Source organism: Saccostrea cucullata, unplaced genomic scaffold (assembly GCF_032062105.1).
Source record: "Saccostrea cucullata isolate Sc308-1 unplaced genomic scaffold, CSIRO_AGI_Scuc_v1 ctg249, whole genome shotgun sequence".
NCBI lineage: Eukaryota > Metazoa > Mollusca > Bivalvia > Ostreida > Ostreidae > Saccostrea > Saccostrea cuccullata.
Genome location: NW_026936117.1, coordinates 337,021 through 353,118, shown reverse-complemented (window position 1 = coordinate 353,118; position 16,098 = coordinate 337,021). Strand labels below are relative to the sequence as shown.

The following is a 16,098-nucleotide window of genomic DNA, read 5'->3' as shown; positions in this document are numbered from 1 at the left end:
CTCAAGGGTCTAACTTTACAAACATACATTTATATAGACAAAGTTCATAATAAATATCGTACTTCTCTAAATTGTTACTTTCCTAAAGTTGTTATCTTTGGGCTTTTAGCAATTTCAAAAATTGCTATTTACCAAACTGATGAACTTGCTTGTATTTTCAGGTTTAAGTGGGACGTGAAGAAATTCCGCCCTGACTTCTCCATTTACCCAGTGGAGGGCTGCATCACTCCTGGCATGGATGTGACCTTCGAGGTCATCTTTGAACCAAAGGAAGCAGTGGCTGACATCAGATATGATGTAAGTCTCTTATTATATAATTCTTTGGAACTAATATATATATTTTTAAAATTTAATATGTGTACTCATGTAAACAATCATAAGATTACAGACTGAATCTCTAAATCTTGTAGAATCTGAGATGTTTCCTGGAAGACCCTGTTACTAGGAAACCTGGAGTCCATCCTCCAGTGACCTTGACCTTAACTGGGGGATGTACAGCACAACCCACCACAAAAGAAGTTCCCCAGCACTTCACCTGTGCAGTCCGCTCCACAGATACAAAGTGAGTCAGAATAAATGTTGCCTTCAGTGACCCGGTCAGTCAGATCATTTAAAGGTACTTGGACACAGATTTGAAGTTATTATTTTCTCTATAATATTACGACTTATATATTTCAATAGCATTTCACACAAAAATTAAAAGATATTGAAATTTCAAATTTTTCGGCGGGTTTGATTGACATATCGTTGCACTCTCACAAATTTAATTTTATTCTTAATCCTTAGGAAAAATGGCAATCTCGTTTTGTATAAATGAAAAATATTAATACTATAATCCAGAAAATTCAGAGTAGACACGTTCGAAAGCAAAACAAACACACAATATATTGTCAGTCCGTGCAGTTGTGGTAAGCAGACTGTGACGATTGAACGCACCCGGTGAATTCTAAATATAAACAATAACAGAAGTCGGGCCCTGTTTACAAAAACAGTGTACATAACACGAGTGTGCTCGATTTGCTAAACTCTGCACGCACCTCTTAGTTCGGAATGACGATACTTGTAAAGGTGTTTTGCTTTCTAACATTTCTACTCTGAATAAAATTATTTTTCTTGATAAAAGTTTTAATATTTCTCATTAAAACACATTAAAATTGCCACTTTTCCTAAGGATAAAGAATAAAGTTAAAATTTGTGAAAGTGCAAGGATGTGTCAATCAAACCCGCCAAAAAATTTAAAGTTTTAATAACTTTTAAACGAAATAAGATTTTTAATTAATTTTTGTGTGAAATGCTATTGAAATATATAATTCGTGATGTTATACAGAAAAAATGAGAAAATATTAACTTCAAATCTGTGTCCAAGTACCTTTAAATCAGAATCATTACATGTATTGAATCATATTACAGGAATCTACAAATCACTAACAAGACAAATGCCCTGTGGAACCTGAAGCCTGTTATTGATGCTGAATACTGGAGTGGACCCCTGACGTTTACAGTGGAGCCCCAGACCATGAACAAGCCGTACCCCATCACCTACCACCCCCTCACCATGACCCAGGAGGGCAAGAAACACACAGTAAGTCACCACTCTGAAACCCATTCTGATCTGTTATCACTTAAAGCTTTATTGTAATGTAAACTGTGAATCCTGCTCACTGAGTTTCTCCTTGTGTTTAGGGCACAGTATTCTTCCCATTGCCTGATGGTACTGGCCTCCTGTTTACTGTCAGTGGTACCGCGGAACCACCCAAAATGAATGGGGGACAGAAGATTCTGAATGACATCCCCTGTAAGGTTCCGTTTGTAGAGCACCTGCCTGTGGAGAATTGGCTGAAGCGCCCTCAGAGGTAAGGCGGTGTTAGGTGGTTCCCTGTTAATAACCGCAATTAATGTGATGTGGCATAATGCTTTACCAGGAATATCAATGTGATATTAATATGAATATTAACTTGTCTGTAATTTTCAGGTTCTCTGTGAAGTGGGAAATCTTGAGACAGGACACCAGGCAGGATACTTCTACTGACATCAAGGGCATGAGCTTTATTGATGTGCCAGCCAATGGCAAAAAAGATTACAAGCTCAATGTATTCGCTTACAAAGAAACAACCTTACCTCTAAAGGTACACTGAACAGATATTATATGGCTGATTTTATTTCATGTTCAGGAAGAATCTTATTGAAGGCTTAAATAATACTTTATCCCTTTGTAAGTGCTAACTCTGTCACTTCTTTATGCTTTAAGGTTGTCTTTACCAATGATAAGACCGGAGAGTACCAGTGGTATGAACTTCAATACAAGTTCATCAAAGGTGGAACCATTGAAACCATCGAACTGACCACACCGGTCAGACAGAGTGCATTTAAAAAGATCAAACTGGAGAACACCACCAAACAGGCCACCACCTTCAACGTCCAGAACACCATCCCGGAGATTCTAATGCCAAACACCTTCTCTGTTCCTCCACAGTCCACGGTAAGATCTAGGCTGCGATTAGGCTGGCAGTTTGAATTACTTATACTGAATGATTATTCTCATAATGCTACATGTACATAAACAAAGCCTAAAAGTAAGATACCATATAAAGAAGTAATTCTGGAGAGTTATGTGTATAAAGGGAATGTCATGAATGACTTACATAACCTTATTGTTTAATTTTAGTACGAGTGTACCATTGAGTACCAGCCCCTGAAGGTAGGAGAGTCTCTACAGAGGATCGAGATGGTGTCCAATGACCTTGGGAGCTATGTTTATGAGCTGAAGTTGAAGGCCACTCCAGCCAGACCTGAGAAAGCCCTCTACTTCAGAGCTGGACTGGGACAAAGTCACATCCAGGTCGCCAAGTTCCTCAACTTTGCCAAACAAGCTAAAGCAGATTATACCTGCAAGGTGAGGAGGGCAACATTTCCATATAGAGATGTGTCATGTGTAGACTAGAAATTGCCCATCCTTAGACAGAAAAGTTTATGGGAAATATGTATATTCAGTATAAAGGGCCAAGAAATAAAATTATTTTTTGAAGTCTAACAGATTATTAAACAACTGTGTTAGAAATTCCTTTATCTATACTGATAATTATGATTGATGCTTTTATTGTAGGTGGACAATAATGATTTCCACACAGAGAAGACCGTGGCGGCAGCTCCAGGAGCCCCAGGGGGGACAGAGGTCGCACTAGATGTGACCTTCGAACCCTCCAAACTAGGAGAACAGAGAGCATTACTGACAATCAGTTCACCACAGGGAGGGGAATATGTCTTCCCTCTGTTTGGAACCTGTGTACCACCCAAACCACAGGGTCCCTATGTAGTAAAAGCTGGATCCACCACTTCCATTCCATTCCGTAATGTATTCCACCAGCAGACAGCCTTTACGTTCCAGGTGGATAATCCAGCTTTCCACCTCACCAAGCAAACGGAGAATGTTAAACATCGTAAAGAGTACAAAATTGTTGTTGGATTTGATGGAAACGACAGTGGAACAAAGGCAGGAGTGATGGGCAAACTGATCATCACTTGTCCAAAGTCGGCTGGTGGCAGTAACGTACAGTGGGTGTACTACCTTAAAGGAGTCACCATGTAAATATAGTGCTTAGAAACCTCTGAATGTGATAGATTTAACTTTGAAGTGTTATTTGTTAAGACTTGAATATTCCGTCCATGGAATTCGTACTGTGATAACTTTTTTCATATATTTCCTGTATTAAAGGTTGCATTTCTGTTTATTTGTTGAAAATCTCAATTGCTTGGAATGTACTATCTCTTGTAATAGAATTGAATTTTTAATGAACTTTCTCATATTGAAATTGTCAATCTTAAATGTGAAATAAAATATTGAATTGTACCTATAAGTCTTATTATTTGCTGGAAGCTGCAACATGTATATTATCATAGTCAGAGTTTGACAAGATCTATATTACTACTGATAAAAGCAGAATACATGTCAAGGATTAAATTTTTTTATCCCTAATGTTGATCAACCATACCAAATTCCTAACCATATTTTACCGTTATTGTAATTGGTAATTTGTAAAACAAGTCTAAAAAAAAAAAATAATCAATTTAGAGCATAAAAAAAATTTCTGCTGTGAATCTCAATTTTTTTATAAAGGAAAGGTTTGCATATTTATTGCAAATGGCAAGAGAATTTTCATGAATTCTGGTTATGATATATATTTACTTAAAAAAAAAATATACATACACTAGAACAAAGTTTTCACAAGGATGATGCATTAATTACTATCCACAGACACAAGAGAAAACCGCTTGCAATATATCTTGGTAACCCTATGTTCTAATATAATATAATAAAAGAAAATCAGCGACTAAAAATTGACAAAGCTGCAAAATAGCTTAAGGAAGAATGTCACCATGACCTATCTAGGAAGATGACACATCGTGGGGCCTCAAATGTCAACTGATGATGCTTAGGAACGGACTAGACCTTAATTGACAGAAGTCCATGAACCTTTCAAAGTGGGTATGATATAAATGTTTTGCAACATCAGTAACAAATTAACAACATCAATATAATTATATATAAGAAAATACACATCTTAAGTGTTTTTTTGCTGTTTTAGCAATACTACTCTTTATAAACTGAATTGACAAAGCTGGAAAAGGGCTTAAGAAAGTATGTCACAATGACCTATCTATGATTATAGATGACAAGTCATGTTTTGCTTGGGAGCCTCAAATGGCATCAAAAAGACACTGCTTAAGGATTATATACTTCTCTGAAAAGTGTTAAATTTTATCCATTAATTTTTTGACACGAGATCCCTTCAATATTATAGAAAGAGTGATGTTTTGCTATCCTAGTCCTCAAAGTGGGTATGATATAAATGTTTTAACAGAGTATCATTTTAGGTCCCATTTAAGAGACCTTGAAATCCTGCCCTTGACCCTGAGGTAATGCTTTGCCAGTTTCTTATAGCAGAAATATTTCAAAATCTTTATAAATGTTTTTTAAAAAATCTTTTATATACTTCAGAAAAATAGGTTTTCAAAATTTTAAAAATTTAAAATTGGTTGCAATCAATAATCCCTCACTTAAGGATGACATACATAATAGTATGAATGAGAGTCATGGTTCAAGACACTTTGACAAATTTCATAAAAATTGGCCAAGGGGTTCTTCAGATAGGGACCACATTTCAAAAAGTTTACACACACTGCACAAAGACCATATGATAGCAATTGCTCTTTAGAAGATAATAATAATGGATATGAACACAGAATAAAACTTCCGAAATTTAATAGACAGCAACATAACAATAGGTATGGCAATAAAGATGACACAAAACACATGTAAACATGTATAAATGTATTCAATAAAACATGGATTTTTACATTGGTCTTGTGTTTAAAACTGAGGCACTACACAGCTGTTATTTTAAATGCCCAATTTGTTCTATAAAACTTCCAGTTAATTCAGGGTAAACAAGAAACATCTGAACAACATGTACATATATATAAAGCTGAGATCTGCTGATAAAATATTAACAACAAAATATCCAAGTTCTGCAAAACTGCTGATGAATGAAACAAGATTTAACTGCCATAGATTTCCTGTGATGTACATTTATATGATTCAGTTATTATATGCCATGTAGAGACTGAGATTCCTATAATACAACAGAAATAAAACAAAGAATTCTCCTAGTAACCTAAACCTAGTAATAAGAAGTGAAATAAAAGCTCTGGATGGATTTCTGTTTCCTATGAAGATAACCCTGAGGAAGCTATGTTATTAAAACGGCCTAATGGTCATGATTTATCACAGAAAATATAGCTACAAATTCAAATGGCCCTTTCACACAGTGTAAATAAGCTGTAATACAAATATGGATCAGATCCACGATTGCTACATCAGTCAATTTCTTATTTCACAAGGCCAGAATAAATATTATTACACCTAAAGTCCTCCATCATCAAAGCGGTGATCCAGTGGCTTGGGCGTTCTTTAGAAAACTGTCCATACTTTGTTTTAGATCTTCTGCCTCTTTCTTGAATTTTGTTTCTATTTGTGATAAAATGTCTGATGAGGTCTCCAGTTTCACCTTATTAGAATCTTCTTCCTTTATCTTGTCCATAACCCACTCCATTCCATTTCTTCCCTGAAATATCAAATGAATGGGAAATGACTGAAATGTGTTACCATCTGATACCATACTTTTCACAATTTCAGTCCTGAATTTCATCAAGTAGGAACTTTAAATACTGCAAAAATATTCCCTTGTACTTGCTGTAAAATTGCTTTCTTTATTTTTGTTTATTGTGAAAGTTAATTTACCTTCTGTGCATTTTTCTCAAAGTTTTCTAGAAGGAGTTTCTCCAGGTAACCAGACAAAAAAGGCACATTCACCTTTACAACAGATTTCTGCTTCAGACAGGTTCTGTGGGAGAAATAAAAATTCAGTTAAACTACTGGAATTCATATGTGAAGTACACATGAACTAACAAACATGTGCATATGGTTCACTGTTTAAAGACCTCTGTCACACCTCCACATATCTTTGATGACAGAGAAGCAGATGCGAGTTATTAAAACAAATGGTTAAATTTCCTAATACATGTATTTCCTATCAATACAAATTTTAAAACATATCAGGTGTTCATTTCAATCATAAAGCAATTTTTTTCAATTTTCTTTCAAGAGATCTCCAGATATAATGTTATTTAACAGCATCTCCTGGCAGGGCAATATCAATCTCCATTAGACAAAACTGACTATCATTTGTATTTTAATGAAGCAGGTTACATTTTGATTTCAAGTAACTAGACCAAAGGCATTTCTAGGAAACAGAAAATGGTCATATAGTCAGATACAAATATATTTTTACTCAAAGAAAGTTGAAATAGCTGCATCTAATCAAAATTAATTTCCTTAAATTGAAAAAATGTTCTAATCTTCTATTTTCAAATCCTTTGCCACAACATGCTATGTGTCTAGTCATAAAACTTTCAATGTCCTTTTGTTTTAAAGACAGGAAACTGTTTAAGATTAATCTCAATTCAGGTTTAGTTCTGCACATTTTATGACATATAATGTGAAGACTGTATACAGAGTTATTTTGCACCTTGTTATTTTCGCCTTTTTACATTTCCTAACAATTTTGCCCCCTTCTAAATTTGCCCAGTCCCAGTTCTGTTTAAGAATTTATACTGTGTTCTTTGAATTCGCCCACTTGTGAGAAGGGCGAAAGGGGGTGAAAATTTCCCTGTATACAGTAGTTGTTAACTGTCTACTTACTTGGACTTGTCTTGTGGATGAGGAAAATACTCCAAATGTTCATGAACTGACACTAAATGTCCCAGAGTCAGCTAAAAATAAAACAAACTGTACGTGTATAAAATAATTTTGGTATCCACTAATAGAGCAGGGTTTGACACTGAGTTTGAAAATGCACTGGTCCACTAGTTTTAGAGTGCTAATCCAGCACGAAATGTACCATAATGATAATAGTCTGAGACCTGTGTAGACTATCTCCTCCCTGACAATTTTAAATTTTTGTTTTTTATTTGAAAATGATATGCTCTCAAATAGCATTTCTTTCTACAGTCATTTAATGTTTTGTACATTATATGTAGGAAGAGTCTTGGTGTCAAACCCTGGCAAACAGGTTAAGTTCTTAAAATAGAATTCACCAATCATATATTAGTTTGGAATCAAAATAGGGCTACATTAAAGTTTTAAAAGGCATACCTTTTTGATTTAAAATCTCATACATGCACTGAGTATTGCAAATAAACAGATTTTTATAAATGATTTGGCAACAAGCCATGAATTTATTAGAAATGAAATACCTCCATTCCCATCATTTATAACTTCATAGATGTATTTAAGAAAGGCTTTATGTGCTATATGTACCGGTAAATGAAAAACAGTGAATAAAGAACAATACTTTAATGCTTCTATGTATACACGGCATATATAAAGAAACTACTGTTTCACTGACAACAGTTAGATGACATGCATAACAAAGTTCTATTTACATCTAGTTTGTTAAAGGATGCAGAGCTGATACTGGTAACATTTACATATACAGAGACATAAACTTCCTTACCTTGTATTGGGATTAGCTTGCAGCAATGACTTCTTAATTAAATACCTGATAACAGGTTGACAAAATCTGCATTTCTGTTGCTTGTATTAACAGAGAGAACTTTTTTCTCTCCTCCTGAATACTTACATTTTTAGACTGCAGCTTGAATGTAGACTGGGTGGTATCAAGCCTGGAGTGTTCACTGATATGCATTCCATGACTACTGGCTCCTAAAAGCTAGCAACAAATAATAAAGGAGTCAGCATGCAAGTTAAAAGGGAGGAGTCAAGCTTATAGCCACAAGAGGCATACATCAGGGGTTATAATAAGGCAGGGTTTAGAAAAATTATAAATTAGTACGTATAGACAATTACATTGTCATAGCTGGATAACATGCAATCATTACAACATATCATGCATCCTCTAATTTCCTTTACTTACATTACGGGATTCTAATTTCAACAGTTTATTTCTGGGATTTAATGTTGAGTGTTCACTGATGAAATTTTTCTCTGGTGTGCCAATTATCTGAATGTATTGAACATGTTTTTATTCATCTGTCTTTATTTTATAACACCTAGACATTATAAACAAAAGATGGGACAAAGCCCTCTTGTTTGTGAAAATAAGAAATTTCCTTCTTTACGTTAAAGAACTATATGCGGTATTAACCAACATTTGCCCCCCAAAATCAAACTTTGATGGAGTAATATTTAATTAAGTCCTTAAACAGGGGAGTATATGCTGACTTCAAAGCACTGAATAATTTCATAAGTAATGACGTCATATGTACGTAATGACGTCACAAATATGACGTAAATTTCAGTATTTTATGAATTTTGTTGAAAAACGTACATATTTCGTCGATATTTTAAATAAAAGTCACCGAGCGCATGTGTGTTCAGGATAAATATTTTGATATAATGTGTAGAATGATAATATCAATGAAATATGTCAATATTGTTCCTGAACACACATGCGCTCTATAAATTTTAAAGCTTAAATTGTTGAAATTTTGTCCATTTTGTTCTCTTTCTGAAAAAGGATATAAAATCGGACTAGTTTGCGACGTCATAAAAACAGAAATTGTGAATACACTGCTCTGGAACTATAATATTTTCTGTTAACTTATATTTCTCGTACAATTTATTGAATACAGCACATTTCAGGAAGTTTTCAAAATTTGACTTTTGTGGGGGCAAACATATGCAATATACCGCATATAGTTCTTTCTCCCACCTTATGTAATGCCATTCTTATTATTAATATCCTAGTTTTTACTAATTCATCATCTTATTCTAACAGGTTTAAAATTTTAAACAGATTTTAAAAGTACTTTGCTTCACCAAGCATGACACCTATGTAATCAGAAGAATATTTCACTGACGATCAATATAATAGGATAATGAAAAATCAAACTTTAACTCATTGAAACACCAAGAATATGAATTTTAAGCAAAGAAATTTAAATAAATAATAAACTTTGAATCATGACATAAATCCTTTAATAAAACATAAAGCAGATTGAGATGCTCCTTCACATTCTACACCATATTAGTTTCCTTAATGATGATTTTACATTAATAATGTGAAACTTGAATGTATCAGTTGAATGTGTAATGATTAATGTGATAAAACAGTTCACAAGTAATAGTTATAAATCTTTACCTAATATAAATAAGAGGCAGTTTCTCGTGGTGTCATATGTTGGAGCTTTTGTCAAGTTATATGTTAAGGTATCTTGTGATTTTTTTAATTTTTCTTCCAATTCAACAAAATTTCTTTGAATTTCTATAATGTATGCATGACAATGTAAAGATCTTTACTTATTTCAATTGTAAAATTGACAGTACAAGAAACTTTCAGTTGTAATCATATGCATGGTTCACATCTTTATCTTCATGTATCCCCTAAAGGTGATAACTACTTGTTATTTTAACAAGTATATTGTTACATAATCTACATACCCGGGCCGCTACATCAGGTAGCGGAAATTCCGTGGAGAGCAGACGATGAGTCTGTATAGTTCCCTTTGGACAAACCGTGCGATCTACGACATCTACACCACTTACTGCCGGGTTACATGGATTGGGGTATTTACGGAAAGCTGCTCTAACAACTTCTTCCCAGGGGTGTCTGAAAAATTGACAAAAATGTTCATCAATAATATCTAAACTGAAATATTTACCTTTGCTGTGTTTTTCTACTAAGCCAACTGTGAAATTGATTTGAATACCATTTTCGTGTATACTCATGCGTAGAAATATACAGAGAGGAACGTGCGTTAACGTGATGTCACAATAAGGCTACAGTGCCGTTAGTAAAAGTATAACGATATAGGGCAGCGAGAAATTCAACTATTGAGTATATTTTTGGTGCTTCCAAACATGTAAAATGTAAATATAAGGAATGTTTTAAGTTTAGTGTGAATTATTGGTGTGTGAATAACACAGACTTGCACATAGGCATATTTTTCATGAAGCGCGCTAGCTTCATGAAATATGCCTACCTGACAAGTCTGTGTGATTCACACACCAATGACTCACACAAAACTTAAAAACATTCCTTAAATAAAACTTTGGTATTTTTCAACAGGTTGGGACCAATCGCCCAAATGGGATATAATAGTCCGTTTGGCATATAATATCCCAAATGGGCTATAAATTTACAGTGCTAAAATTGAAAATTTTTATTTTGGCAATGAATATTATAAATCCGCATCAAAACACTTAAAAAGGAGTAACTTTTGGTAAGCAAGTTTTTCTGCAACCCTACCGTTTGTAAGATTGATCCCCAAGAAGTTAAGGAATTTCCGAGGGATCAATCTCCTAAACAATAGGCATACAGAAAAACTTGTCAACCAAAAGTTACTCCTTTTTAAGTGTCCTGATGCGGATTTATGATATTTATTTGCAAAATAAAAATTTTCAATATTTGCACTGTAAATTTATAGCCCATTTGGGATATTATATCCCAAACGGACTATTATATCCCATTTGGGCGATTGGTCCCAACCTGTTCAATGGGAGAGAAACAGTCCAGTCCAATACGAAAATTCGTAATATTACCAAAAAACGTAAGATTACGAGAAAGCATAATATTACAAGTTATCGTAATATAAAACTTATATTACAATTTTTCGTAATGTAGTTAAATTACGAATACGCGTAATATAGCAGATGTAAGAGACTATATTACGAGTTTTCGTAATCCAAGACAAATTCAAGCATTGCAAGAAATTGAGTGGCGGGTAGCAAAGTATGACGTTTAATACGAGATGTCACGGGCGATAACTTGTACGACTCTTACTGAGATTTGAATTCTGTGTATTTCAATAAGAATTGCACGAACAGTTGAATTATGAGACGAGGGTGTGATTTTTAGGGTAGACTTCGCAAGAAAAGTAGGGAGTTCGGGTGATATAGACCAATGCGGCATGCTTAAGCGAATATTGAAATTTACTGGAAAATTGGTCTTATCCTTGGGAAAATTCCTATAAAAGAATAATAAAAGAAATTGTCCACTCATCCATCGTTGGCGTTTTTTTCTTCATGAATTTCCATGCTTTCTGATAGGCGTAACTGACCAAACTGACCGCGTGCTATCAGTAGCCGTGGAATGTGATATATTACTGACGTCATACTTTGCTACCCACCACTCAATTTCTTGCAATGCTTGAGTTTGTCTTGGATTACGGAAACTCGTAATATAGTGTCTTGCAATCTGCTATATTACGCGTATTCGTAATTTAACTACATTACGAAAAATTGTAATATAAGTTTTATATTACGATAACTTGTAATATTACGAATTTTCGTATTGGACTGGACTGAGAAATATGGGGTGATGGCAAAGATTTTATGTAACACCTAAACAGTAAAAAACTTAAAAAATGAAGTCTTAATTTAAAAGAACGTTTTTAGCGAACTTTTCGTTTAAGTATTTTTATTTGTTCGTTTCATTCCCAGTCCAAAACATCGGTTTCAATATTACGCAATAGTCCTCACTGACCATCACCATGTTCACACACGTGAACCGGAGGTCGATCGAATTTCTACCCCGTATAATAATAGAAACTGTGATAAGGTTGATTGGCGACAAAATATGAATCAACTCAGATTAATTCGAATTAAAACAAATCTTAAACTTACTCAAAAACGTGTTCAGAAGACCAAGAAGACATGACTTGTACTTGACACTATCACCTTCCGAAACAGACTGCCGGATCAGAAATGTGTATTCAGTTTATGACACCGCAAGAAAAAATAGATCTCAATAGGAATTGGCTATATTTTCTGATTCAGTGCTTATTCATAAATTTTAAAGGTTGAAATATGCTCACCTTTTATTCATATATTACTTTTGTTTTTAAATTTAGCCAAATATTTAATAATTTTAAAAAATGAAATATTTAATCACTGCCACATTGAGTGATGCGTATTAATAAGGTTTCAAAGGTCACCTGGTGTGGAGAGGAAAAGGGGCGTTCTCAACATGTAAAATATTTACTATAGATTTTAATAATTAAAAATAAAAATTTTGTCAAACACTTTGTGTTCTACTTTTACACATATAGTTATTTTCGTTGAAATATTTTCGAGAGAAAAAAAAAAGCGCCCAGAAGGTGGAATTGAACCACTCCGACGCTAATCGGCTACAGGTTTGAAGCCTGCACCCCGGACCACCGAGGTTCATCCGGGCACTTTGAAGGACTGCTTCAAATCTAATTATAGTACAAAAGATAGAATGCGCTAGACGTAAACCTTTTAGTGTTCACATGATTACAACGTTTCTTTTTATTAAATGCCTTTATAATCAAAATGAGTTCACCCTTTAAATTTACTTGTTGAGTCTAAATATTTATTATTTTCTTGTTTTATCTTAAAAATAAACAAATCAATACTATGCATTATATATATATTTTTACTAAGACAATATTTATGGGTATTATTTGTAATCCTGGTATCGGTTATCGTACGTCGTATCTTGTCTACTTTTTTTAAAATGCCTCAATATTTTATTCATTTACTTAACTGGTGATCTTACACAAAATTTCACAAGGACGTATTAATCAGCTGTTAATCATTTTAAGCATCCTCCCGGATGACTGAGTTCAAGGATGGAATTGAACTCTTTTCTTCGAAAGAAATCAGGATTTAAATTTTATAAAACTAAAATAAATTCCTTTAATTGTTGCATGCACTTTTGTAAACCTGTTAACGGTACAAAAAAGTCAAAAGATCTGATATATATAAGTTCTGGAACTTTTAAAAATATACGAGGGTTGTCCCAGAAAAACGCGAACTTTTTGAATATTTCAAATATATACTATTCTACCAAATTACTAATAATTTTTGGTATGCCGTTGGGAAATCATGTTTTATATTCCGACAAAATATTATAGGCCTTTGATGGCATATACATATAAAAACAGCATATAAATGATGCTAAACATCGGTGGTCTGCGCACGACAAATTTTTTGACTTTTACAAATAGCATTGTGAATGAAGTTCTCCTTGTTAAAAGGGTATATGGCGATATAAATATTAATGTCAAAAATTTTACTTACATAAATACTCTATAATTTGATGCACTTGTGTCTAAAATTTTATTTATTTGACATTATTAATGACAAATATATATGACGATATATGCCAAAGCGCTTTGATATAGACATTGTCAGAAAAGGTGACGTTAAGCGGTAATGTGGAGCACCAAATTATCAAGCAACACTATGTTGAGCTTAAAATATGTCGATCAGTTGGGTTTATTATCGGGATTATGAAATTGTCTATTTAAAGAATTAACTCCCGAATCTTTTAATATTTACATTTCCAATGTCTTTGTCCGAGATAAAATTACCAAATGTAAATGTACTTTATTTCTCCATCAATGTATTGGCGCGGTTCCAAAAAAACCACGTGCAGGGCGGGACAAACAGCTAGACAGAAGCAGGGCTTGGAGCACGTGGATTGGCGGAATCAAAGCATGTAAATATAAGGAATAACTGTCTTATTTTTCGATTTCATGAAGTGATCAATCGATTGGCTTGCGTGATAATTTGCATAAACGCCTTCGGCGTTCATTTTGTTTTATAATATGACCATAGCTTAAAAATTATAAAGAATATGGTTGAAATACTCAATAATTGAGATATTGTCAGTAACAATTAACTGTGACCCCCAACCCACCTCACTCCTTGCCCCTAGAGTTATTTAATTTATGGCTAACAAAAACAGTTATTAAACCGAAAATTTCTCAGACTGAATACATGCACATGTACTTTCAATGTAGTATCGTTTTTGAAAAGCCGGACACAAAAATCTTGAATTCTCAATTTACCTAAAAGAACATTTTCAATAAAGTAAAAAGGAAATTAAAGAAAAAAAAGTAGGCCAGGTCTTAGATATTAATTACATAAAAAATTGAGTTAACTGATGAATAAGTGGTCCGTGAGCCAACTGGGAAAAGGAGTACGAAAGAGGAGGGGGTACTAGAGTGGCGTCTATCATACCCCCCTCCCCCGAGTAGACACCACTCATCCGCAAGATATGTTATGATTGTTTAATGTATTTACACACCTTTTATTTAAATTAACATAAAATATATATGATAGACTCCAATCTGATTAAAATCAGATTCTCGATCCGCTCCTTTATTTTTTTGTGTAGCAACAATAAAAAAACAAAGGAGCGGATCAAGGATCTGATTTTAATCAGAGTGGATAGACTCCACTCTCAAACGACATATATAATAGTAATAAATGCGATGAAAATTTACCTACCTCTTATTTAATTAAAAATGTATTTCATTTTACACCAGTTCGTGGAGGTGTTTGTTTGGTGGGGGTGTAAAGCTTAGAATTCCAATAAAATTTAAGATTCTACTGATAAATTTAATACCTGCAACGGGTATGCAGAAACATGTATTTTTTTGATCGGGGGGGTTGGGGGTTACACATTTCCACATTTCTTTTACTATATATATCAAATTTTATTCATACATTGCTACATTATCCTTTTTTGTCTATACTGCAACAAAAAGTGAGAGGTGGTAACGGCCTTTCAATGAACATTTTCACTACCCCCCCCCCCCGATGCTACGTGCGTGAAACTGATATACACACACAGGCTCAGCACAGACACCTGACGTTACATATTTTTCTTTTGATAAAAAATATACCCCCTACCTAATAATAAACCCTTGTTTATTATTACGTAGGGGGTATTTTTTTATGAAAAGAAAAATAAGTATAACGTCAGGTGCCCGTGATACACGGGACATGTATATCATCGATAAATAAATCCGCTGCAAGTTTCCCGTATGTAAAACGTCTACCTTCTTTCATCTGCACAAATAGTGTGAAGTTATATAAGAAGTTGCGAGTTATTCATCAAGTTGAAAAAAAAAATTATTTATTGCATCGTAAAAAATATGTTATCTTTCTTAATTTTATTTATTTATTTATTAATCAATTTATTTATTTTTGCGAACAAATCGTGATAAATACGTATCATTGGCGCTAACGCGCAAATGTAATTGCTTGAAGGCACCACAATTCCATCTTCCCAATTTTTTGATATTATTATTATCACAAAAAAAGCTGCATATGTCGCTCTACCAGTTCTTAAACTTTGTTCCTTAATTTGTTCCGGACTTACTAGTAGTCGAAACCATTAAAGATAATTTTAATGAAAAGAAATGAATCTATCGATTAACGACACTTATCTGAAGGGAAAAACATGGGTTAAAATTACCAGTTCAAGTCTATATAATATAATCCCAGGATAATATTAATGACCCTCTATATATAAAACACACTCAAAACTTCTCTTAAATGCAGCAATAGTGATGCATGTGGATAGGATCTCCAATGATTTCTGGTTGGAAATGATTTTTATCCAACGAATTGTATTTATTTTATCCTTGAGCCTAAAAAGAAACAGTTGGATAAAAAAATCACATTCAGCACTAAATCATGGAAGTCTTCTTTTTTTTTATCACATAATGACATATGATTTATAGATCACTTTAATTATGATTTAC

The 16,098-nt window shown here is 33.7% G+C and overlaps 2 protein-coding genes and 1 non-coding gene across 5 annotated transcripts in view; 1 reads left to right on the top strand and 2 right to left on the bottom strand.

Moving 5' to 3' along the window:
- The window catches only part of LOC134244782 (hydrocephalus-inducing protein homolog), a 42,763-nt gene extending 38,960 nt beyond the window's left edge, over nucleotides 1-3,803 (top strand). The window contains exons 79-86 of the mRNA XM_062727023.1: nucleotides 162-297; nucleotides 411-562; nucleotides 1,411-1,582; nucleotides 1,684-1,853; nucleotides 1,973-2,126; nucleotides 2,249-2,479; nucleotides 2,666-2,893; nucleotides 3,104-3,803. Coding sequence (XP_062583007.1) covers nucleotides 162-297; nucleotides 411-562; nucleotides 1,411-1,582; nucleotides 1,684-1,853; nucleotides 1,973-2,126; nucleotides 2,249-2,479; nucleotides 2,666-2,893; nucleotides 3,104-3,586 — 1,726 coding nt within the window. The 3' untranslated portion in view covers nucleotides 3,587-3,803. The remainder of the gene's footprint in view (nucleotides 1-161; nucleotides 298-410; nucleotides 563-1,410; nucleotides 1,583-1,683; nucleotides 1,854-1,972; nucleotides 2,127-2,248; nucleotides 2,480-2,665; nucleotides 2,894-3,103) is intronic.
- Nucleotides 3,804-5,243: 1,440 nt separating this feature from the next.
- On the bottom strand, nucleotides 5,244-12,310 carry LOC134244803 (PRELI domain containing protein 3B-like). Of its 3 annotated transcripts, XM_062727050.1 has the most exons (7): nucleotides 12,203-12,310; nucleotides 10,019-10,187; nucleotides 8,493-8,579; nucleotides 8,199-8,288; nucleotides 7,259-7,329; nucleotides 6,299-6,401; nucleotides 5,244-6,122 (listed from the first exon to the last, which is right to left on the bottom strand). In XM_062727050.1, exons 1-7 carry the CDS (start codon nucleotides 12,232-12,234, stop codon nucleotides 5,937-5,939), a joined length of 738 nt encoding a protein of 245 aa, XP_062583034.1. In that variant the 5' UTR covers nucleotides 12,235-12,310; the 3' UTR covers nucleotides 5,244-5,936. The 3 variants fall into 3 exon arrangements, with proteins under 3 accessions (XP_062583034.1, XP_062583036.1, XP_062583035.1); XM_062727052.1 differs by lacking the exon at nucleotides 8,199-8,288; XM_062727051.1 differs by lacking the exon at nucleotides 8,493-8,579.
- A 355-nt stretch (nucleotides 12,311-12,665) lies between these two features.
- Trnastop-uca (transfer RNA opal suppressor (anticodon UCA)) lies at nucleotides 12,666-12,752 on the bottom strand. Its single transcript has one exon. It is a non-coding gene; the product is annotated as a tRNA-Sec (tRNA).
- Between the last annotated feature and the right edge of the window lie 3,346 nt (nucleotides 12,753-16,098).